The sequence below is a fragment of the Nannobrachium achirus genome (assembly GCF_963921795.1).
Source record: "Nannobrachium achirus genome assembly, chromosome: 8".
NCBI lineage: Eukaryota > Metazoa > Chordata > Actinopteri > Myctophiformes > Myctophidae > Nannobrachium > Nannobrachium achirus.
In genome coordinates, this window is record NC_137817.1 from 56,933,757 (window position 1) to 56,957,882 (window position 24,126).

The following is a 24,126-nucleotide window of genomic DNA, read 5'->3' on the forward strand; positions in this document are numbered from 1 at the left end:
TTTCAGATCATGACAAGTGACAAGCCAGTGGGCCAATTAATGTACATGAGTTATATTTCGTCGTTGTCGGGTGGAAACCTTGTATGTCCAAAACCGTTTGTTTTGTATTTATCATTTTAAAAATGATTTAAAATAGTGAAAACAGCCGATCTAAGAGGCGTTGTGTGCTTGTAGATCTGCTGTTTTCACTACTTTTATGAAACGGCCTTGTATGATGAAGCAGGGCTTTGCTTTGCGAAAAAATGTATCAATTTGAAACTTGGAGATACAAGGTTTATGCCCGACAGTGACGATTTACTTTGTTGGCCGCCCAGCCCCCAAAATGGAACGAAGGCCGACATTTTATTTTGATTTTTTTCCTAATGGCCGGCCTGGACCGGCCGGGAATGAACCAGCCGTTCAGGAGTTGTCCCGCTTTTCCCAATGGCCAGCACGTCCCTGCTCGCACGTGGTGCATGCTCTGTGCATGGGCGTGCATGATCCGTGCACTGTGGATTACATGGCAGTATATGGAGAATTTGGCAGTTCAGCCTGAAAGGCAGCAAATGAGTTAAATATGGCGGCCACCACTATGTAGAAAAAACATAAAAGTGCCAATATCTCGGCTTCCAAGCCACTTTCGTGTGTGTGTTTGTGTGTGTGTGTGTGTGTGTCTGTGGGCTGTCATTTTGTTTTGTTGCTGTTGGTAGTCATGGTTTTCAGTTCCCACCTGATGTCATGTGGGAGTTCAGACTTATCCAGACCATAATGAATAACTGATAGCTTGCATAACGTCTTCAGGCTAGGACTTAAATCTAAGATGTACAGGTCATCATGGTAGGCTTTGTAACTGAATCCTCCAAAGATGATGATACGACCTTCCACCATGCAACAGCACATCCCACGCATCCTACAGGGGCCTTTCCCCTTGGTCTCAGCCTGCTTCCAGGAAAAGGACTCTGGACTGAAATTCCACAGATCATTGAAGCACTGTTTCCGTTTCCCATTCCAGCCACCAAATACGTACAGCTCTCCATTGTAGGCAAAGGCTAAATGACATGAACGTTCTTCTGGGAGAAGCTGTGCAGAAAGTGTCTTCAGCCAGCAGTTGGTCTCTGTGTCAAACACACTATTGCTGTTTAAGTCCCCCTGGCCCCCCCTCCCCCCAAATACAAACATCTTTGTTCCAATGATGATGGCAGAGTGACAGTATGAAGCAGGTGGTGCAGTGTCCCTGGTGGTAATTAAAGACCAGACCATTATGGTGGTGTCCAACTTGTACATGTCATTAGTATATCCAGTCAGCTGGGTCTCTCCTCCATACACATAAATGACCTTCTCCAGGACACAGGCTGAGTGGCGTCTCCTTGCTTCTGGAATAGACCCAGAAATACTGGGTTTGAACCAGCTGTGGGTGTCAACATCAAAGGCGTAAAGAACGTTGCAGTAAGGATAACCTCCCCAGATGTAGACAATTTCTTCTACCAGCTCAGCTGTGTGGCCCCAGCGCCCAAAGGGAACCTCAATGGGACTTTGTCCTCTTCCAATTGTCACTGGTGGCAACTTCCTCCAACGCAAAGACACTGTGTTGAAGATGTGGACTTCAATCTGATCACTGATTTTCAGGTAGTTCTTGTATCCTCCAAATGAGTACAGCTTGTGTCTGACTACCACAGCAGCATGGTAGGATTTCTTAGGTCCTCCTTTCAGATGTATCGTCCAGTGAAACATTTCACACACAAGCACCACCGTAAATCAGTGCAACACATTTACAGGATGAGCTGTTAAAGGACAGTTTAATTAGTTGGAATAGTTGTTGAATGACATTTGGTTAATTGGACGTTTACTTTTAAAGACAAGTACATTGGTTGTGATGACAATGTTGTGATGTCAAATGCTTGATGATGTAACCTCCTACAGAGCCATGGTGGATCCCAGTCAACTAAGGAAGAGGGTTTAAGTGGCTAGACTGTCATGATTACACCCACACACATTGTGAATATTATGCAGTGTTGAAGTAACTTGACACCTGAGGCAGATTGTGTCTTCTAAATCCTAACAGTTTTAAAAATAAATGTTGCTATATGAGTGGTGCTCAAACCGAAATTATAATTATATATATTTGGCAGTAGATCCCCATCTGAAAAGGTTTAGTTCCATGGACCCATTGGACCCCCAAGACCCCCACAATATATTTTTTCACTTTAAAACATACATATTCAAAGATTTGCCCAAAGTCTCTCGAATTGTCTAAAAAAGCAGACCTACAAGCTAATTCGCGGTCCATACCACTTTATTGAATTCCTTGATTCCCAAAAACATGATATATTTCTACACCAAGATTGACCTTGGCTTGGAAGCCGAAATATTGGCACTGATAGATATTGCATGATGGCCATCTTTGAAATGTAAGATGTTCGCCTTCTGCCATCTTGATGATGTGGCCCCCCTTACAAAACGAAACTTGTAGTGATGGAGAGCATGGGGATAAATAAATAATAAATAAAATGACACTTTAGTCAGCCGTGTCCTCATTCATTGTTCTAAAATAAAAGGTCCTAAGCAACCTGACCTGAAGTTGTTTGTGGCTGATATTTGAGTTAGGCCATCAGTTTATACCACAGGCTTTACCATATGCTTTATAAGCAGTTACTTCATGGAGTTGGTTATTTAGAATACAAGTTACCGGATAAAGTTGTCATCTGACACAGCAACGGGCACAAAACTTTGTTTTAAAGCAGTGGTTCTCAACCTTTTCAGGCCGCGACCCCCAAAATAATCACATTTTAACTGGGGGACCCCCCCACCCTGACAAGCAATGTCGTTACATTTTGTATAACACGGTTCTATTGTGAAAACAGCAGATCTACATGCTCACAACGTTGTGAGCATGTAGATCTGCTATTTTCAAAATCTTTCGAATATTTGACAATTTGGCCAAATGTCATTTGTAATTTTAGAGGTATTACAAATTCCTTTAATCGTCACTTTAGAAATGTGCAGATACCGTCTATACACTTAAACGTTATGTTGGTTTGTTGAGTGAGAAAACAATGTTATTAAATCATCTGGGGACCCCCCAAAATAATTTGAGTTAACAGTTTGGAGGCAAAAACATTCCATAAAAAAACCCAAAGCACTTTATTTAGGAAGAAGGAAGAATAAATAACATTACCAACCAAAATGGTTTCACTCACATTACCCAAAATACTGTGTTCGCCTGTCAGAATGATAAACGTATTTTGTGTGTGTGTGCGTGCGTGCGTGCGTGCGTGCGTACCTGTCTGTCTGTCTGTCTGTCTGTCTGTCTGTCTGTCTGTCTGTCTGTCTGTCTGTCTGTGTGTGTGTGTGTGTGTGTGTGTGTGTGTGTGTGTGTGTGTGTGTGTGTGTGTGTGTGTGTGTGTGTGTGTGTGTGTGTGTGTGTGTGTGTGTGTGTGTGTGTGTGTGTGTGTGTGTGTGTGTGTGTGTGTGTGTGTGTGTGCGTGTGTGTAGTTGTGTCTGACAGGTCACAGTCGTAAGGTGACATCGGTCAGGTTCAGGCCAGGGGTTCATCAGGTTATAACAGCCAGCGCAGACCGAACACTGAAGACCTGGGACCTGCACCGAGCAGCATGTAAGACTCACTGACTGACTGACTGACTGACTGACTGACTGGTTTACTGACTGACTGACTGGTTTACTGACTGACTGACTGACTGGTTTACTGTTTACTGACTGACTGACTGACTGACTGGTTTACTGACTGACTGACTGACTGACTGACTGACTGACTGACTGACTGACTGACTGACTGGTTGACTGACTGACTGACTGACTGACTGGAGCGTTTCGCTGTTACTACGTGTCATCTTTTTGACACCCAACCCAACCCTTACCCTAACCTTAACCTCCGTGGGGTGGGTCCCGACGCTCCTTTGTCGAAATGACGGTCATTCGAAAGAGCGATAATTCCCCGGCCTGTCACAATTATTACATAATAATCGTCTAATCACGATTATTTGACATAATCACAATTATTTTTGTCATAATCGTCATAATCGTTTACTTGTTGAAAAACTTTCATATATTTTCAATCATTTTCAAAAACACGACGTGTTGTGAGCTTGTAGATCAGCTATTTCCACTATCAATGTTATAAAGTTGTCAAATATGTAAGTCATTTCTTTGTATATTTAGGTTATGTGTCATATCTGCCATGTGCAACTTCAAAGCCTACAAGCCAAACAGAAATGTAATTATCAATGACAAAAACACGATTAAATTGTTAATCGCAATTATTTAGCGACAATTAATCATCATGTAAAATGTCATAATCGTGACAGCCCTACTATCTGGTTTACTGACTGACTAGTCTCGCGTAGCCAAACAACTATTCCACAATCTCCGAATGCTATATACCAGGGGTAGGCAACCTTAGGCATGGGTGCCAACATTGACACAGGGGAGGGTGATCACTGGCACATTGGCAGAAGTATGAGAGAGAAAGGATTTTCATTTTAAAATCAAATATTATTTTAAACGTGGTCAATTAAATTAAGTCTGCAAATTACATCCGGCACATAATTCAACACTCAGTCTAATGATTGTTATAACAACGTCCCTGACAATCAAAATATTTCCGAATTGTGATGGGGTGTCATTAAATGTTATGTTGACATGGCTCACTGACAATCTATTCTAGAAAATAACATGGCACTTCATTTCAAAAAGGTTGCTGACCCCGGCTATATAGTGTCTGAAACTACACCTCCTCAATGGCGTGTTATGGAAGCTGGCATTTCCGTTCATGAAAATATATTTTAAAATGTAATTTCTCTTAGCAGCAAGCTAAACATGCTTAGATGACTTATTTACATTAGGATAAATGATAAAAACTTAACGGAAGTGGGGAGGAGGCTTCACTTCTGCTTTATCCGGATACTCATCATAAGACTTCCGTTACCGCCCAGACTGTATGACGGGAGCATTTGAAAAATCGTGGGAGTCAACACACAGTCTGGCCTAGAGATGTGCCTATTGAACGGTGAGCGATCACCATTTGCCGATAATGCCTCTATCGGCTTTGCCTCTATTGGCTTTGCCGATCTACAAGCTAGATCAGCTATTTTCACAATATTTATCTGTGGGACTGAATGTAACCTCAGCTTCAACTCCTACATGCTGAATTGGACACTAAAGGACCTCAGCCTGCAATCTCCTAATGTTTATACTTAATATACAATGTCAATGTTTTGTAAGAATCATTAAATATATAAATGCTACTACAGTAACACAATAAATAGAAGAATTTATGGATTTGACGCTGTGGTCGAGAATATCGGTATTCGGCAGACACTGATTCCAGTTGATCGGTATCGGCCCCAAAAATCGCAATCGGAGCATCTCTAGTCTGGCCATGAGAGACTACTTGCTGACTGACTGACTGACTGGTTTACTTGCTGACTGGCTGACTGGTTTACTTGCTGACTGGCTGACTAGTTTACTTGCTGACTAGCTGACAGGTTTACTTGCTGACTGACTGACTGGTTTACTTGCTGACTGGCTGACTGGTTTACTTGCTGACTTGCTGACTGGTTTACTTGCTTACTGGCTGACTGGTTTACTTGCTGACTGGTTTACTTGCTGACTGACCCTGTGATGATGTGTTCATGTTGTGTTGTTCAGGTGTGCACACGGTGGAGGTGTTGTCGTACTGTAGTGACGTTGTGTGTTCAGTCAACAGTCTGATCAGTGGACACTATGACGGCAAGATCAGGATGTGGGACAGCAGGTACACACACACACACGCACACACACACACACACACACACACGCACACACACACGCACATGCACACACACACACACACACACACACACACACACACACACACACACACACACACACACACACACACACACACACACACACACACACAATATTTTTACATCACTTGTGGGGACATTACATAGACTTCCATTATTTTTTATGCAAGTCTTGTGGCCTTACCCTAACCTCTATCCCTAAACCTAAACCCTAACCCTAACCTTAACCCTAACCGTTGTAGGGACCTACTATTTTGTCCCCACACTGTCAGAGGTCCCCTGCAGGTGACTGTGTGAACATGCGTTTAGTCCCCATAATTATAGCTAGAAAAACACACACACACACACACACACACACACACACACACACACACACACACACACACACACACACACACACACACACACACACACACACTACACTACACTACACTAACATTTCCATTCACATAGAAATAACATAAGATCAACATATAAAGACAATATGTTGACAGTAAAGCTGGGCGATATTAGGAAAACCTTCGATATTCGATAACGTTGAAATCCTCGATACCGCGATATTAGTAAAAACAATTGCATTATATAGTTTTTCTGCTTTAGGTCCACTGCCTGCCTAACCCAGATAATGAATAGCATATCCATACATGCACACTGCACAGTACACAGAGAATAAAGAAAATAAATGCCTTTGCAACAATGTTTTTTTTAACTCAATTCCTAAAATGGCCAATAGATGCTAGTAGCAGGGCTACTCAACTTTAGATGGCTCGGTGTCCACTCAGCAAAATACAAAAGTCCAAGGGCAGCAAGCTAAAAATGACGGCCCTATGTTGAATGTTTAGACCATGATTTTGTACTACACTACATGTAATGATGGTCACACACAGAAAACAGCCACATGTCCATCTATAAGGCCAAACCTCATTGAACAAAAAGATTGTCATGGAATGATTAATGATGAAATGATGAAGTCTCTTCTTTTGGAACAAACAAAATAGCTAAAAAAATAAAAAAAAAATGTATAAAACAAGACACAAATAGTTTCCTAGTGTTTTTGGAGAGAAACTGAAAAATGATATCAGAAATGATTTGACCACACTGAAAGTAGACAAAATATACCCGTAATTGCCAGACTATAAGCCGTGGCTTTTTTCCCATGTTTTGAACCCTGCGGCTTATACAGTGGTGCGGCTTATATAGAGAACGGCCAGTTAGTTCGTTTTACAATGGTCTTTAACAAGGATTTATATATAGATTTTTACAGCTAACGGCCACCAGGGGCGCTCTAGCGGGAGGCACATCTGCGGCATTTAGTCAGGTGCGGCTTATATATGTAAACATTTGGTTTTGTTCTAAATTTTGCTGGTGCGGCTTATATTCAGGTGCGGCTTATAGTCCAGCAATTACGGTATATTTATTGGTATGAGGCCGCATGTTGAATAGCGCTGTGTTAGTGTATCTGCAAATATACACGTCGTGCGCATATTCACCCCCAGCCCCACACACACACACACCCACGCACACACACACACACACACACCCACAGTCCACACACACACTAGGGATGGGACGATATAAACATTTCATATCACGATTATTGTGAAAAAAGAAATCGCGATTCAATGCGATAATCAAAATCCATTATCCGGGGGCACGGTGGCGCAGTGGTTAGCGCTTCGCCTCACAGCTAGAAGGTCCTGGGTTCGATTCCCGCCGGGGGACGCTGTGGGCACTGGCGGCGTGTTCCTCCTCCGCGTCATCAGCGCCCACACCCTAGGTGGGGTTGGCGATAGGGCCTTTCTGTGTGGAGTTTGCATGTTCTCCCCGTGTCTCCTAGGGTTGATACCCTCACAAAAACATGCACGTAATCCTGGTCTCAATAATGCCTCCCCCTGGCCAGCCGGGGCGCCTGATGGAGGGGAAAGGAACTGGTTGGAATAACGTGTTTCTTCCACGTTCTACGTCCAAACCAGGGAAATCTCCACTGTCAGGTGAAAAGAAGCAACTTGGACTCCTCGTGCATAGAAGGAAGCATGAGGTCAGTCCGCTGCCTCCCCAGGTTGGCAGAGGGAGAGCAGAGCCCAGGATTACATAGGCAATTGGCACTGGGTGAAAAAATGGGTTACAAAATTGTGGGATATAAAAAAAAAAAAAAAATCCATTATCCTGGGGTGGAACATTTGCCAAAAAATAGCCAATCTACAAGCTCACAACGCGTCGTTGCGACGCGTTGTGAGCTTGTAGATCGGCTATTTTTTGGCAAAAACATTTGATAGAGAGTGAAAAAATACTGTATCAAGTACGTATATTATAAGTACCTTTTACCAATTATAGAGGGTTTAAGTGGTACCAGATATGCAGCTCGGCAAATAAAAGGTGAATTGATCCCAGTGCATGACAGAGGATAATTTCACGATATATTAAATCTCCACGATACGATTATCGTGAGTGTTTTTTATCACGATATACGATAATATCGCTTATCGTCCCATCCCTAACACACACGCACACGCACGCACACACACACACACACACACACACACACACACACACACACACACACACACACACACACACACACACACACCCTTCAACCTTCATCACGACAACTCCCCATCTTCCCCTGTTACCTAGCAACCAGTCATACCCCCTGTGGAGTGAGACAGTGGACAGACAGACAGACAGACAGACAGATGACATTTGCTAGTTTCATTCCAATAGAGCAGTGGTTCTCAACCTGTGGGTCGGGACTCCCACGTCTCCCAGGGGGGGTCCCCAAATCTTTTTGGGGGGGTCCCCCAGATGATTGGCTTAATGTGAAACATTGTTTTCTCACTCAACAGTAAACAAACCAACATAAGGTTTAAGTGTATAGAGGGTATCTGCACATTTCTAAAGTGAAAATGTAAGGACCTTTTTATACCAATTAAACATTGGTCAAATTGTCAAATATTTTAGGCAGTGATCTACATGCTTTGTGAGGCGTTGTGAGCATGTAGATCTGCTATTTTCACAATAGAACCGTGTTATACAAAATGTAATGCCTCAACTCTTATTTTGGGGGTCGCAGCCTGAAAAGGTTGAGAATTTGAGAGAATGATTAAGAAATGCACAATGCGTGTGTGTGTGTGTGTGTGTGTGTGTGTGTGTGTGTGTGTGTGTGTGTGTGTGTGTGTGTGTGTGTGTGTGTGTGTGTGTGTGTGTGTGTGTGTGTGTGTGTGTGTGTGTGTGTGTGTGTGTGTGTGTGTGTGCGTGGGTGCAGGGTGTGTAGCTGCACTCAGGAGGTGTGCGTCCAGGGGAAGGTGACATCACTGGACATGTGTCCCTATCAGAGGCAGCTGCTCTGCTGTTGCCGTGACGACAGCCTCCAGCTGCTGGACCTGAGGACCAATGAGAGGCTGAGCTTCAGGTAACACCTCCGGCTAGGGTTGAGTACCTACCCAAGTCGCTACTTTAAATGGTATCGAACGCATGACGTCGGTACTATTGAGTATCGGTTCGCGTAAAAACGAACGATGCCTCGTTTCGATACTCTTGAACGCACCCGTTGCCGGTCGCGTCCGTAACAGTTGGGCTACTGAATGTTTAATGACTGCTTTAGTACACTTGTTACTGTGAAAATAGCCGACAATAGCCAAATATTATGATGATCCAACATCTATACTCTCTGTCTGTGACACTGTGTGATCATCATCAACTCTCCCAGTGGCGTCAGTTCACCAAAAGCTAGGGTATGGCAAAGATGGGAGTCCTCATGCGCACACTCGTTTTTTTGTCAGTTTTTCACCCGGGTTTCTATGGTTTCTTGGGTTGGATATGGCAGCCTGGAATGGTTGTTGAAGTGCAGCTAAAGTTGGCATGTTAGTAAACGTGCCACAATTAACAATAATGCATTGCACCTGTGCAGCTGACCTGCGGAACCTGGGAATATACCATTTTGTCAAGATGGGGAGAGAATATAATTATAATACGTTGTTAAAATGACCATTTTGCATTTGTAGTTATTTTACTGTAATTTAACAACATAATAACCATCACAGATAGACAAAGAGACATTCATGGATTTATATTTAAAAGTAACTTTTATTTCCCCCCCCTGGACCCAGGGTATGACCGCTGCATACCCCTGCCATACCCAATTGACGCCCTGACCTCTCCCTCCCTCCACTCGCTGCAGCTGCAGCTGCAGCAAAGGGACTTTGACTGTCTCAGGCTTCCCACACACCTGCAGGCACAAAGTCTAGTCTAGTGCGTGTGGGGGGAGCGGGGGGCAGAGACAGCACAATGCATTGCGGATGAAAGTCTAGTGGTTTGAAGTCTAGTGCGAGTCCTGTGGTTGCACAGAGCACCATCCAACAAGCACACAACACGCACTAGACTTCAAACCACTAGACTTCCATCCGTCTCTGCCCCACGCCTCCCCCACACAACTCTCACTCAACTTGTGCGTTCCAGTCTGAGTGCAGCCTCAGACGGCCTTAACTTTTTAACTGTCCCATCACAAGTTTAGATATTTTTAGATATATTTAGATATTTGATGTAAATGTTACCAGGCCCTCCACCTGCAGGACGCCTCCCCATACACACCCATTGTAACTTCAAACACCATTTTAACCATGATAAATTCATCCAAAACATAATTGTTATTGTATTACATGTTTTCCATTTTCCCAAAGAATTATTAAAAATAAATGAAAAAGTTTATCAAAAAAGCACGCCCTGCTCACATATTAGGAGGGTATTATGAGTCACCAGAAGAAAATAATGGGTGTTTTTAATTAATTCATCATGGTTAAAATGGGTGTGTATGGGGAGGCGTCCTGCAGGAGGAGGGCCTGGTAACATTTACATCAAATATCTAAATATTGAATCAAGCAAATTCAGATCTGTCCAGGGTGTTCATAAAAGCCTGATTAGACAATAAAATGACCAAAGGTTTTTTTTTAAAGTGAAATATCCCTTTAATAACCTATTGTCTGTCTGTCAGTCCGTCCGTCCAATAGAGAAAAGTAAAATGTCCTCCTAAAACATACGTGGAATTCTTGAATGGAAGGATTTGTAACTTAAAAAATGTATCTCACACTTTTTGGGTCAAAGGAAGCTTTTTTAGAGATATGTAATTGAGATATAAAAATGTATATCGTCGTTGTCGGGTGGAAACCTTGAATGTCCAAAACCGTTATTTTTTATCATTTTAGAAATGAACTAAACTAGTGAAAACAGCAGATCTACAAGCACGTGCTTATAGATCTGCTGTTTTCACTACTTTTGTACAACGGCCTTGTATGGTGAAGCAGGGCTTTACTTTACGAAAAAACATACAAATTTGAAACTTGGAGATACGAGGTTTCTGCCCGACAGTGACGATATTTAACATAGCAGATGGATTACAATCTACTTTACATCTCTAAAATCTAGCGTAGCGATAGTTTCAGGCAGGCGGTTCACTGTTCACACTTCACGTTCAGCTTGATCACAGCTGCTCCTGCGGCGTTGCGTTTTCAAACCCCCTACACCTCCCCAGCCTCCTACTATTTTTTTGGTTCTGGTTTTGTTTCCATTGTGTACGCCCCGGTTCCAGACGAGGTTCCTGGAACCTTTTTTAGGTCCCGCTCCTGAGGTAGAACTAAACTTTAGTTCTGGAAACCTATGGGCGGGGCCAGCAGTGCTGCTGGTCTTTTTTTGGGACCTTCCCGGTTCGTTCTGGTTATATGGAAACGTAAGCAGAACTCACAGGTTCTTGAAAGTTCTTGGTTCTGGAAAGTTCTGGTTCTAGTTCTGGGTTGGCCCTACAGTGGAAATGGGCTTAAAGGGGATACACCATGAATTTTCATTTTTCCAATTTTTATGTGTTTTTTTTGGTATCCCACCAGCAAGTTCTATCCTCATAAAGTCATATTTCTGACCATTGTGTCTTTCTCAGTTTATGGGCAGATCTATGTAAGCACGTCTCAGACTGTCTGAGAAAGGTCCCGAATGTGACATCACAATCGGGACCTTTCTCAGACAGCCCGTTCTGAGACCTACTGCTGTGTTGAGTGAGGGGTGGGGAGGCCTGAGAAGGAGGCAGGAGGAACTGGGAGAGGGTTGGGGAGGGTTGGGCAGGCCTGCTGAGCAGGAGGTGGGGAGGAGTGTGGGGCCAAAACTGGCTCAATAGCGCAGTCCTCCCACTCAGGACAAAGTGGTACTGCAGCTGAAAATGCTCTGAAAGCCAGGCAGAAATGACAGGGGCTCTGTATTCAGGAGTGGTAATTTAGCCTCAAACCTTTTGAAAAACGTTTTTGGGACACAAACAATGTTATATCAATTATTTTTAAATGCATGGTGTAGGACCTTTAAAGTTATACCATGTAACTTTTTTTATAAAACAAATCTTACAATTGTCCTAACTGTTAAATCGCTAAAGTTTTAGAACCCCCACTCCGTTATTTTCAGCTTCTAAAGCCTTCTCTTTATATGTTTTCTATGATCCCTACCGGGGACCGGTTTTCGCGGAAAAATTGCGTCATCACACTACCGGCCAATCACAGCGAGGGTTATACACTGCCGGCCAATCACAGCGCATCTTGAAGTGGGGTCGCTATGGCGGCCATATTTGTAGTAGCCCGTGTGTCTCAAATAGGTATATACTCAAAAGGTAATCTCGCCTACCAGGCAGGGTGAAGTAGTCCGTTTCTCCGGAATGCCTGAACGCACAGGAACCAGGGACCCCTCTAAAGATAGCTCTCGGCGAGGTGGAGGCAGACGCGGGGGTGGGAAGGTACGAAAAACGGCCGAAAGACGCGGACGCGACTGCGGTTTGCTATAGGGCTACTGACCACTAGTTGAGCATCTTACACAGTATAGCTTTAAGTAAGAGATAACGTCTTGCTCAGCGGTCATTATCGAGTGATAAAAAGGCTGATATGGCACAACGCGGATTATCCCGCTTATTGCACGGTTACTTAATAAATACATTAATAATTTTACTAAAAACTAAAATCAAACCAAAGTATTTCCTAGTTTACAGTACTGAAAGTGTTCCACAAGTGTTGTGCTGGGTGTTCCCCCCCAGCGCAACACGGTGCCTTGGAAAACAAGGATGTGTTGATCAAATAGAATCCATCTTCAAATATTTTTAAAAGCATTCTTGAGAGCAACGTTTAGTTGTAAATGACACTGTGTGTTTGTTTACATGGCTGTCATGTTGGATACGGCATAAAATTCACGCAGTGCAGCCTGCGTGCAGCAGGTGCTCTGAGCCTTTGATTAGGCATAGAGCAGAGCGGTCATTATACGGAAATAATTCACAGCTGAGTTCAGCGATTGATCAATCAGAATCAAGCATTCAACCAAGCCGTGTAATAACTGAAAAGATCTTACGCACACACTCCATATTCTTTTTTTTTTTTTTTATCTGTTTATTGGTTTTATACAGGTTTTTTAAGGACATACAGGCATACAAATGAATCTATACAATATTGGTTATACTTTGTAGATGAGTATACCACAAAAAACAAACACACACCCTCCTCCCCCCCACCCCAGAAACATACATCAGACATTACATACATTAAACAGAACAAAAAGGAAAAAACACACAACCGAGCCAAAGACGAGACAAAATAAAAAGAAAAAAAGACAGTGCATGAAGGTTACATTTTCATCATTATATATTCTTCATGTGTTCTCCGTGATGACCATTGGCCCATTTCCGAACCACCGTAAGCCAGAAGAAATTCAATGCCTAGCATTTACATAGTCCATGAAAGGTTGCCAGGTTTTAAAGAACTTTTCTATAGAACCCCGTAGAGTAAATCTTAGTTTTTCTAACTTAAGGTGCTGCATGACATCATTAACCAGCATTTTAAATGCAGGAGGCTGAGCTTGTTTCCAATTCATTAGAATTAACCTGCGTGCCATAAAGGTCACGAATCTCGCCACTGTGGAGTCACGTCCTCTAAGGGGACTATTCTCTCCCGGAATCCCCAACACTGCCATAACAGGGTCGGGATCTATTCTATATCCCAGAATATCCGAGAGAGTTTTAAATATAGTATTCCAAAAGTTGGACAGATTTGGACATGACCAAAACATGTGCCCCAGTGTGGCCGGGAAAACCTTACAACGGTCACACATGGGATCTGTGTCGGGATACATTTTGGAAAGCTTGACCTTTGAGTAATATAGTCGATGCAGCACCTTGAATTGTATGAGGCCGTGCCTGGCGCAAACAGAAACCGAATGAACACTCTCCTGTGCATCACTCCACAGCCCAGTCAGGTCCACACCCAGATCTCCCTCCCATGCAGTTTTGAGAAAATCAAGAGAGGTTCCCAATTGATTAGATATAAAGTCATACATGTATGATATTACCCCTCTAGATGAAGGATCTGCTAGGAACAATGAATCCATCTGAGTGCTAGGTTTGTTAGGAAATGTAGTTGTGTTAGTTCTGATATAATTGCGAATCTGGAGATATCTGAAATGATGGGTTTGAGGTAGGTCGATTTTCCTCTTTAATAATTCAAATGACGGAAATATGCCATCAATATATAGATCCCTTAACCTTTTAATACCATTACGGTGCCATAACTGAAAAGCGTCATCTACTAGGGAAGGTTGGAAATGGTGATTTGCACACAAGGGCGCCAGGAGAGAGTTTATTTGCCAGCCAAAGTGCTGTCTTATTTTGGTCCATATTTTAAGGGAATGTGTAATAACCGGGTTTTTTCTAGTGTATTCTTGTGCTATAGGAAGGGGTGAGAAAAGCAGCGCTCCGGCAGAAGAGGGTTGGCATGAGACTTGCTCCATCTGCACCCAAGCAGGTTGATCATTGCTTTCATAAGGTCTATTCCAAAAGGAGAGAGCTCTCATGTTGCACGCCCAATAATAGTATTGAAAATTGGGTAGCCCCATCCCTCCTTCCTGCTTATGTCTTTGTAAGAACTCTTTCCTTATTCTGGCACGTTTCTTGTTCCAAATAAAGAGGGAGATTTCCCTGTCTAATCGCGTAAAATAGGATTTTTTAATGAACATGGGGATAGTCTGAAAGAGAAATAAAAATTTTGGTAGCACATTCATTTTTACAGAGTTTACTCTCCCTGCTAAAGTTATGGGGAGTAGGGACCAGCGATTAAAGTCTTTGATGGTGGATTCGAGTATTGGCTTGAAATTGGACTTGAATAAGTCTTGAAAGGATCTAGTCACCACCACTCCCAGGTGTTTAAAAGAATTAGTGGCAACCTTAAATGGGAATTGAGAGAGTGTCAGTTTCTGTGCCTCCTTATTGATAGGAAATAATTCGCTTTTGGACAGATTAAGTTTATATCCGGAGACCCTCCCAAACTTTTTTAGCAGAGACAATATTCCTGGAATGGATTTGATAGGGTCATTGATATACAAGAGCAAATCGTCGGCATATAAGGATACCCTGTGCTCCCTCCCCCACCTGGTTATCCCCGTGTATCCCCTGAGCGAGCGTAAGGTTATGGCCAAAGGCTCAATGGAAATGGCAAACAACAAAGGTGAGAGAGGACAACCCTGTCTTGTCGAGCGGTTTAGGGGAAAGTATTTTGACCTAAAGGAACACACTCCATATTCTAATTGGTTTTCTAAACCTTTTTTTTTTGAGCGGTGGTTACACCGTCTCCTATACGTGGCCGTGTGTGTATGCGTGCGTGTGTGCGTGTCTGTATGTAGCCTGAAGTACCTTTTTTCACCACACATGTTAAGGGAGTCCATTGAAACAATTAATTGAATTTACGGGTTACATTTAATATGTTGAATATCTGCTGTGAAATAAATAAATGGTATACAATCTTATGCTCAGCCCTGCACAAATAAAAGATACTGGATTGGTTTAAAAATGGGGACTCAAGACACCGGTGTCTACATGTCTACATTGACAAGCCAGAGACAGAGGAGAAAATAGTGGCATTAAGGCCACTGTGGCCTCAGGTCATGCCATTTTTTGGAGGGGCACAAGGCCAAACTGAGGGGCAACGACGGCCATGGCCTTCATGGCCTCCATGAAATTCCTGCCCTGGTACAGACTATTAAATACACATACATGTAATACCCAGTCAAAGCATTTTATAACCGATTATTATGCTATAATAATTATAAATAAAAGAAAACAATGATCAAATGAGCGTTGCTGGTAGAAACAATATTTTTGACTGGGATGTTATTAACAGATTTTTACATTGCTTTAATTGTATGTGTGATGTACAGTGATTAATGGTTATTTACATCTCTGTCCCAACTCTCTCTTTCTCTTTTTCTCTTTCTTTCTCTCAGAGCGGAGGGATTTAAATGTGGAAGTGACTGCACCAAAGCTATTTTCAGGTCAGTTTGTGTTTTAAGTTAAATTATTAAGACCCTTTTGGGGGTTCTTGACATGAGAACATTTGAGAACCTACTGATATTCAGTAGCAACATCATAGATTTTTCTGAAAACTAACTACTAGGATTTAGAAGTTTATATTTTTATAATTGGGGAGCACCAGAGGGATTTTGGAGTGCTGGCAGTTCTTTGTTTTAATCGTTGGTTACTTGTTGACCCTTGTGCACCCAATTAACTATTGTTTTGCGTTGTGCCTGTTTTGTTTCTACTTTGAACAATTCAGAGATGTACAGGCCGCCCAAGCCCATACAAGGAATATAGATGTATCCAGACGGCCGAGGTAGACGGAGACTAAGGGGAGAAGGAGACAGTGTAGGAGAGACAGACAGTAGGAAAGCTGAGTGGGAGACATTGTAGGAGAGACAGACAGTAGGAAAGCTAAGAGAAAGACATTGTAGGAGAGACAGATAGTTGGAAAGCTGAGAGGGAGATATTGCTGTAAAGCGCTATATAAACGCGAATGAGACAGACAGTAGGAAAGCTGAAAGGGAGACAGTGTAGGAGAGACAGACAGTAGGAAAGCTGAGAGGGAGACAGTGTAGGAGAGACAGACAGTAGGAAAGCTGAGAGGGAGACAGTGTAGGAGAGACAGACAGTAGGAAAGCTGAGAGACAGACAGTGTAGGAGAGACAGACAGTAGGAAAGCTGAGAGGGAGACATTGTAGGACAGGGGTCTTCAACGTTTTCAGGCCGGGGACCCCTTAGTTTAGAGAGAGATGAAGCAGGGACCCCCACAACCTTTTCATAGATTCCATATAGTTTGACAGCACGATCATCAGTGTATTTCCCGATTCCCACTTGAACCGTCAATACTTAATATCTAATGTCTTAGTCTGCTCTTTTCCCCCCCTACACCAAACCTCTTTGCCAAAAATAGCCGATCTACAAGCTCACAACGCCTCGCAGCACAAGGCGTTGTGAGCTTGTAGAGACTTTAGGGTTCAAGTGCTTGATATACAAAAAATCACACAAAGATTTGGAGGACCCCCTGTAGTAACTCTGAGGACCCCCTAGGGGTCCGGACCCCCTGTTGAAGACCCCTGTTGTAGGAGAGACAGACAGTAGGAAAGCTGAGGGGGAGACATTGTAGGAGAGACAGACAGTAGGAAAACTTAGAGGGAGACATTGTAGGAGAGCACAGTAGGAAAGACAGTGTAAGACAGTTGGTCGTTCAGAGATAATTACCAGCTGTGTCACATTGACTTATATTTTAGCTGTTTCTATGACAACAGAAGGACCATTATTGCCTTGTGTCTGAGAGGGAGAGAACAGAATGAGTGTGCTGTGTTCTATAATGAGTCAATTAGGGCACGGTAGTGCTGTTGCCTCACAGCCAGAAGGTCCTGGGTTTGATTCCCGCTGGGGACGCTGTGGGCGCTGGGGGGCGGGTTCTCTCCTCCGCGACATCAGTGACCATACCCTAGGTGGGGTTGGCAAAAGGGCCTTTCTGTGTGGAGTTTGCATGTTCTCCCCATGTCCCCTAGGGTAGTGGTTCTCAGGCTTTTTAGGCAGACCCCCCCCCACCCTGACGAGCACTAAGAACTGAGGCATGACATTTTGTATAACACAGTTCTATCGTTGCGAGTTGTGGTGAGCATGTAGATTGGCTATTTTCACAATTTCTGCCTCAAGTATTTGACAATTAGAGGTATTAAAAAGTCCTTCAATTTTTACTTTAGAAATGTGCTATACAATTAAACTTTATGTTGGTTTATTTACTGTTGAGTGAGAAAACAATGTTGCACATGAAGTTAATCATCTGGAGACCCCTATATGCTATAGCACAGGCCAAGTGTGGAGCTTACAAGCAGAGATGCCGTTTTCCCGTTCCCACTGCGATGATGTCCAACGTCTCCCCTTCGCTGTTGGTTGTTTTATGGATCTCCATGTCCAAGTTGATTAAAGTATTCCACAAGTGTATTTCTGCAGTGCTGTAATCCCAAACAATCCAATAACATCTCATTTACTTTTGCCTCTGAATCACCCGGATACTAAAATGGTCCACGGGAGAAATCTCACAGAGCCCAGGTGATTTCCCTGGTGGACCGTTTAGTAATATATATAATGCTGCCTCTGTAACAGAGGCAGCATTATACTTGGTTTTATGTTGTCGTAGCAATAGAACCTGTGCTGGCTCTGTAAAGTGAAATGGAAATATTAAGCACTCATTCAACTCAACACACGCACGCACGCACGCACGCACGCACGCACACACGCACACACACACACACACACACACACGGCAACACATGTAAACTGTGTTTTATTCCCGTATGAAAGGAAGTTTTGAGTCGATCACTTTTGACGATCACAATTTGTGTTCGTTTGGTCAAACCTCACAGTACACCATCCAATATTTTGGAGATGTACGGTAGTTAATTCTGTTCTCGTAGCCTGCCTGTTGACAGCTGGTTGACATTGCAGCTGAACGGCTCATTATCCACTCTGACAGTTGACAGTGTCTCTCTGTAGTTGACACTACAGAGAGACATTCGCACTGTGTGGTTCAAATGGAAGTACGGCGATATTCTCTGTGCACAGTTCAGAGCACTTAGCAGTGTTGTTTTTGACAGCAAATTCTGATTTAGTTTTAGTCATAGTCTTTTGAATAAAATGTCATTTAGTTTTAGTGATAATTTAGTCACCTGAAAAGTTGACTAAGGCCATGGCTACACGGAGCTGGATTTTTCATATATCCTGGTTTTTCAGATATCCACATAGAAAAATATCTAGGTCCACACAACAAAGATATCTAGGTCTAAAATAATCTGATTCCCCAGACCTCCACTAGGGGGACAAGCACACACACAGTAAAGTCTTCAGAGATATCCGGGTTCCATGTCTACACGGATCCAGTGAATCGGATATTTTCAATGTCTTCACTTATTTATCCGGTTTAAAAAATATCCAGTTTCACGGCCAAAATATCCAGCTTTGTGTGGCTGCAAGCCCCAACAGCACAAAAAAAATGTCTAGCTTCAGAAATATCCAGCTCCGTGTAGCCGGCACCTAAATCTACAGCTGATTTAGTCAACTGAAATGTATTTTGGCAGGCCTTGATGGCATAATGACAGATTTTACACTTGGTTGTGTGCTGAAAATAGCAGATCTACAAGCTCACAATGCGTCGCAGCGGGACGTGTTGTGAGCTTGTAGATCTGCTATTTTCAGCACACAACACCTGAGAGCAACCCAACATAAAATGACTATCTTCTCCACTAGTCCCTCCCTAACGTTTTAGTCTAGTTTTTATTTTTTGACGAAATTGACAATTTATTTAGTCTTAGTTTTAGTCATCACAGCTTAGTTTTTATTTAGCATCCATTTAGTTTTCGTCAGTGAAAAAACGCAGTCGACAAACATTTTTCGTCATAGTTTTAGTTGACGAAATCAACACTGTACTAACAGTGTGCAAATGCCACTGATACATGGGACAAAAGGGCGTTCGCGAGATGTGGCATCAGGCGGCGCTCACTTGGGAGACCCATACCATTTCAAACCTAGTGGTGATGCGTGGGGTGGCATATCTTATAAATTAACCCATTTAGGCCTAGAATTATTGAATGCTTTAACCAGTGAAACATAGCAGATATACAAGCTCACAGCGCTGTGAGCTTGTAGATCTGCTATTTTTGAAAAAGTCGTGAAAATGTGTGCAAATTTTGCTTCTGGGTGGTCCCTGGAACTAAATATTTTGAGATGGGGGTCCGTGGCCAAATAAATATTATTTTGGGGGTCCTTCACATGAAAAGGTTTGAGAACCACTGACATAGTAGTCTCTCAAGACCAGACTAACTGAGCTCCATTTAAGTGAAAAGGACCTTTTCTTTGACGATGGCCGGCCAGAATGCTGACATAGAAACATAGGTTTTTCAAAAAATCTTAGAAGGATTCAAAAGACACTAATAGAATCGGGTCAAAATTCTAATTTTCACGATTTTTCAAAAATAGCAGATCTACAAGCTTCAGGCGCGGCGCTGTGAGCTTGTATATCTACTATTTTTCAATAGTTAAAGCATAAAATAATGATACACAATAATATGTACCCGTTCTAAATGGGTTTTAAACATCTTTTGATGTAAATTAGTTCCACTGAAACATGGAAATCTAGATCACGTGGTTTGATGAAAATTACATGTAATGTATTAACAATTTTAGAATATAAAAATGATTTATGATATCATAATAATATTCCTTATTCTCCAGTCCTGATGGGAGCTACGTGGCGGCTGGTTCTGCTGACGGAGCTGTCTATATTTGGAACGTCAAGAGTGGCAACCTGGAGGCCCGCCTCCCGGACAAACACAGGTAATGATCCACCTGTCAATCATCCAGTCATCCAATTAGGGATGGGACGATATAAGCGATATTATCGTTTATCGCGATAAAAAAAAAAAACACTCAGGATATTCGTATAGTGCAATTGTCCTCCGTCATGCACTGGGACAATTCACCTTTTATTTGCTGAGCTGCATATACGGTACCATTTAAACCCTCTATAATTGGTAAAAGGTACTTATAATATACATACTTGTCTTTTTTTTTTTTCACTCTCTTCCAAATCTCTTTGCCAAAAAATAGCCGATCTGTTGCGACACGCTGTGAGCTTGTAGATCTGCCATTCTTTTGGCAAATGTTCCACCCCAGGATAATGGATTTTGGGGATATTTTGATTATCGCGATAATATCGTAAATCGTTATTTCTTTGGTCATGATATGGCATTTTCATATCATCCCATCCCTACATCCAAATAATTTGATGAATCAGACATGCCCTAGTATTATTTGATTTGAGTGCAAATCTCAGAAACACAGTAATAAAAGGTTAGAAAAGACATTCATTTGTGTAATTACTGTGATTAGTAATAAATAGTATACACATATTGTGTTATACGACATGTATGAATACAAATGTGTGATATTGAGTAATGTAAAGTAAAATCATATTGGGTTGCCCTCTACTCAGGGGTCTTCAACGTTTTCAGGCCGGGGACCCCCAAACTGATGGGGAGATGGAGCAGGGACCCCCTACCACCTCGTAGGGTGGGGGGGGGGGGGTCGGGGCTACGACATATTTCTTATTTTAAACATGTACAAGTTACAGCGAGCAGGGTGGGCCGTACCACTACCATTTCTAAACATACTACTTAACTGAGAACCAATGTCAATAATATCAACAATCTGTCAATTGCATAGTAATCATGTATTCAAGCTATTCAAAATGGATAGAATCATGATTTATTTTTTAACATAAATGTGAAAAATGTAAAAAAAAAAAAAAAAAAAAAACTTTTTTTTTTTTTTTAGCAATAATTTCGCGGACCCCCTGCAGTACCTCCGCGGACCCCCTGGGGGTCGCGGACCCCCTGTTGAAGACCCCTGCGAGTTACTGTGTTTCATCAGTGACCATTGAAGTGGTTCATAACAGATACCTGCTGGCAATACATACATAAATACATTAGTAGTCTAATTTAAAAGTTGGCGCTACATTGAAGTGGTTTGGTTTGTCATTAATGATTTCATTGGAACCTCATTTCATTTACGGTACAGCTGTAGGCAGTTTATAGTTTCTTGTAAAGCAATCTGTCTATCAGATGTATGCAGTTTTAACATAATTCAGCTCTGTTTCGTGTTTCATTTCAGTTGCCCAATGTGTGGTGTACCGGTATATGAATGTACTTATAAACCGTCTACAAAAAATAGGAAACTTGACTTGGGTCCATTATACCTCCCCTTTAACACCTGGGGAGCCAAACTCGTTCAGGGACGAGTTATGGCCACTAGGTGTCCCCCTGCCACAGGAAGTTATATCGTCCACAGACGAGGCAACAAACAGTTAACTTTTTGAGACTGCAGCTGCCCTTTGCATGACCTGAGTCCATTACGTCACCCAGTCAGTGAAGGCAGCCCCTCTGGGGAAGACATCACGGAAGGACTTATCATGCTTTACATTCTACTTTGAAACATAAGAACGGCTTTATCTCAGAATGACATGAAAACAGCCCCATGGAAGCAGAGAGCTGATTGTTTTCACGGCGACACTTTACCGCGATTTTACCGCGATTTTTGGATTTTAGTTTCGCGAGCGTTTGTAAACAAATGGATTATCCTCCTCAATCTTCTCTGGACACGCACGTGCACACGCACGAAGCTTGCGAGCAGTGGTGAAAGTGAGCCGGAACGGCCGGAACCCCCGTTCCGTTAAAACATTTGGGGCCGGAACGGAGTTCCGTTAAGAAGAGGAGAAGCCAGCTGTCAAAATCCCATGTTAAATAACCTGCCACAAACGCACGTCCAGGAAGAAAACAATAGCCTATACTAAAGTCAGATTAACATACAGTACACAAGTGTTACCAGTTATATTTTCTGATAAAGTGCATCTAAATTATTCCCGTGGGTTTGTGTAGGTCAGTGTGATCCAGTCTGTTTGCGTTTCAGTGTTTGTTTGACACGGAGCGGATAGAGGTGGGACGTTCGCGAACGAATCGAGTCTTTTGAACGGCTCTTTGAATGAACGATATGATTCGGTTCACAGTAGGGAGCCGTTCCTTTCTAATGAACAGTGGTGGGAAAAGTACTCCATTTCTTTACTTAAGTAGAAATATCAATACTGCAATCAAGTAGAAGTTTGGAATGTTAATGTACTTGAGTAGAAGTATCAAAATGTAGGCCTACGTCTTTTGAACGGCTCTTTGAAAGGAACGGATCCCAGAGATCCGGCTCACTTCAAAGAGCCATAAATCCCATCTCTAGGAGGACTCGTGTCTGTGCCTGCATGCGGCCATAAATGCAGAATAGACCAAAATGATTCAATTCTGCATCTGGGAATGGGAGATGTAGTGGAGTAGAATTAAAAGTATTGGAAATACTCCAGTAAAGTAGGCTAGGCTATACTTAAAACCTGTACTTAAATACAGTACTTTAGTAAATGTAGCCTACTTAGTTACTTTAGATAACTGGTTATAATAATATTAATAATAATAATATGGGTAATAATATAATAAATATAATAATAATATATATATATGCTTACCCTTCTGTATGGAACAATGAACAATATGAAGAGGCTTATTATAGAAGGGCAGCAGGTGGGCCTCCCAAAATGCAGTTTTCTATGCATTTCAGGGGTTTTGGGGGATTAGAGCCCCCCAATTTTTTTTCGGCCGCGCAGCTTCGCCGCGCGGCCAATTTATGACAGTTCCGGCAAGAATTTCAAACCACTTTCACCACTGCTTGCGAGGCACGTCAAAACAAAGCGTAAGTCAATGGTGGCAGCAGCAACAGCTATAAATGTTATAAACCTTAGCAGCCCATGTGTTAATAATACCAATTGGTATTGTATTTTATGTAATTTCTTATCGTTGATTAGTCACCTTTACAACGAGGTTGTAAGCATCAGGCATTTGTGGAATGAGCAACACAGCCAAGCGTGTGGGTAGCGCCGCCGACGACCAAAAAAATCTCAAAATGGCCTGTAATACTGTTCTGTTTGTATTCACCTTTGTTGCTTGGAACATTGAAGATTGCTCTCTCCCACAGTAATCAGGACAAGAGAAAACAACACATATTGGCCATGTATACACTATTAATTTTACACTCAGTGTCAGGGACCTAGGTAGTGTGTGGAAGATCCATACCACATTGGCAAGCATTCCTCAACCAGGATTTGTCGCAAGTCAGGCAACGTGGTTCTATTGGTCACTCTAGCACGTTCAGCTCGCCCAAGCTGATCCCACAAGTGTTCAATTGGGTTGAAGTCTGGACTCAGGGCAGGCCATTCCATCCTCTCCACTCCCAAATTCTGGAGGTACTCTCTGATGATCCTGGCTCTGTGGGGGCGAGCGTTGTCATCCTGGAGGATAGCAATAGGTCCCAAATTCATGCTCAGGTGCTAGGCACACACCTGGCTGTGACTAGCACACGCCTGTGACTGGCACACACCTGGCTGTGACTGGC

At 42.6% G+C, this 24,126-nt stretch overlaps 1 protein-coding gene across 4 annotated transcripts in view; it reads left to right on the plus strand.

Annotated features, from left to right (window-relative positions):
- atg16l2 (ATG16 autophagy related 16-like 2) overlaps positions 1–24,126 on the plus strand; it is a 46,072-nt gene that overhangs the window by 18,336 nt on the left and 3,610 nt on the right. For 3 of the 4 annotated variants that reach the window (XM_080731261.1, XM_080731263.1, XM_080731262.1), the window contains exons 13-17: positions 3,472–3,592; positions 5,644–5,749; positions 9,046–9,192; positions 16,065–16,112; positions 20,377–20,478. In XM_080731261.1, coding sequence (XP_080587387.1) covers positions 3,472–3,592; positions 5,644–5,749; positions 9,046–9,192; positions 16,065–16,112; positions 20,377–20,478 — 524 coding nt within the window. The remainder of the gene's footprint in view (positions 1–3,471; positions 3,593–5,643; positions 5,750–9,045; positions 9,193–16,064; positions 16,113–20,376; positions 20,479–24,126) is intronic. The other variant, XM_080731264.1, reaches the window with a different exon arrangement.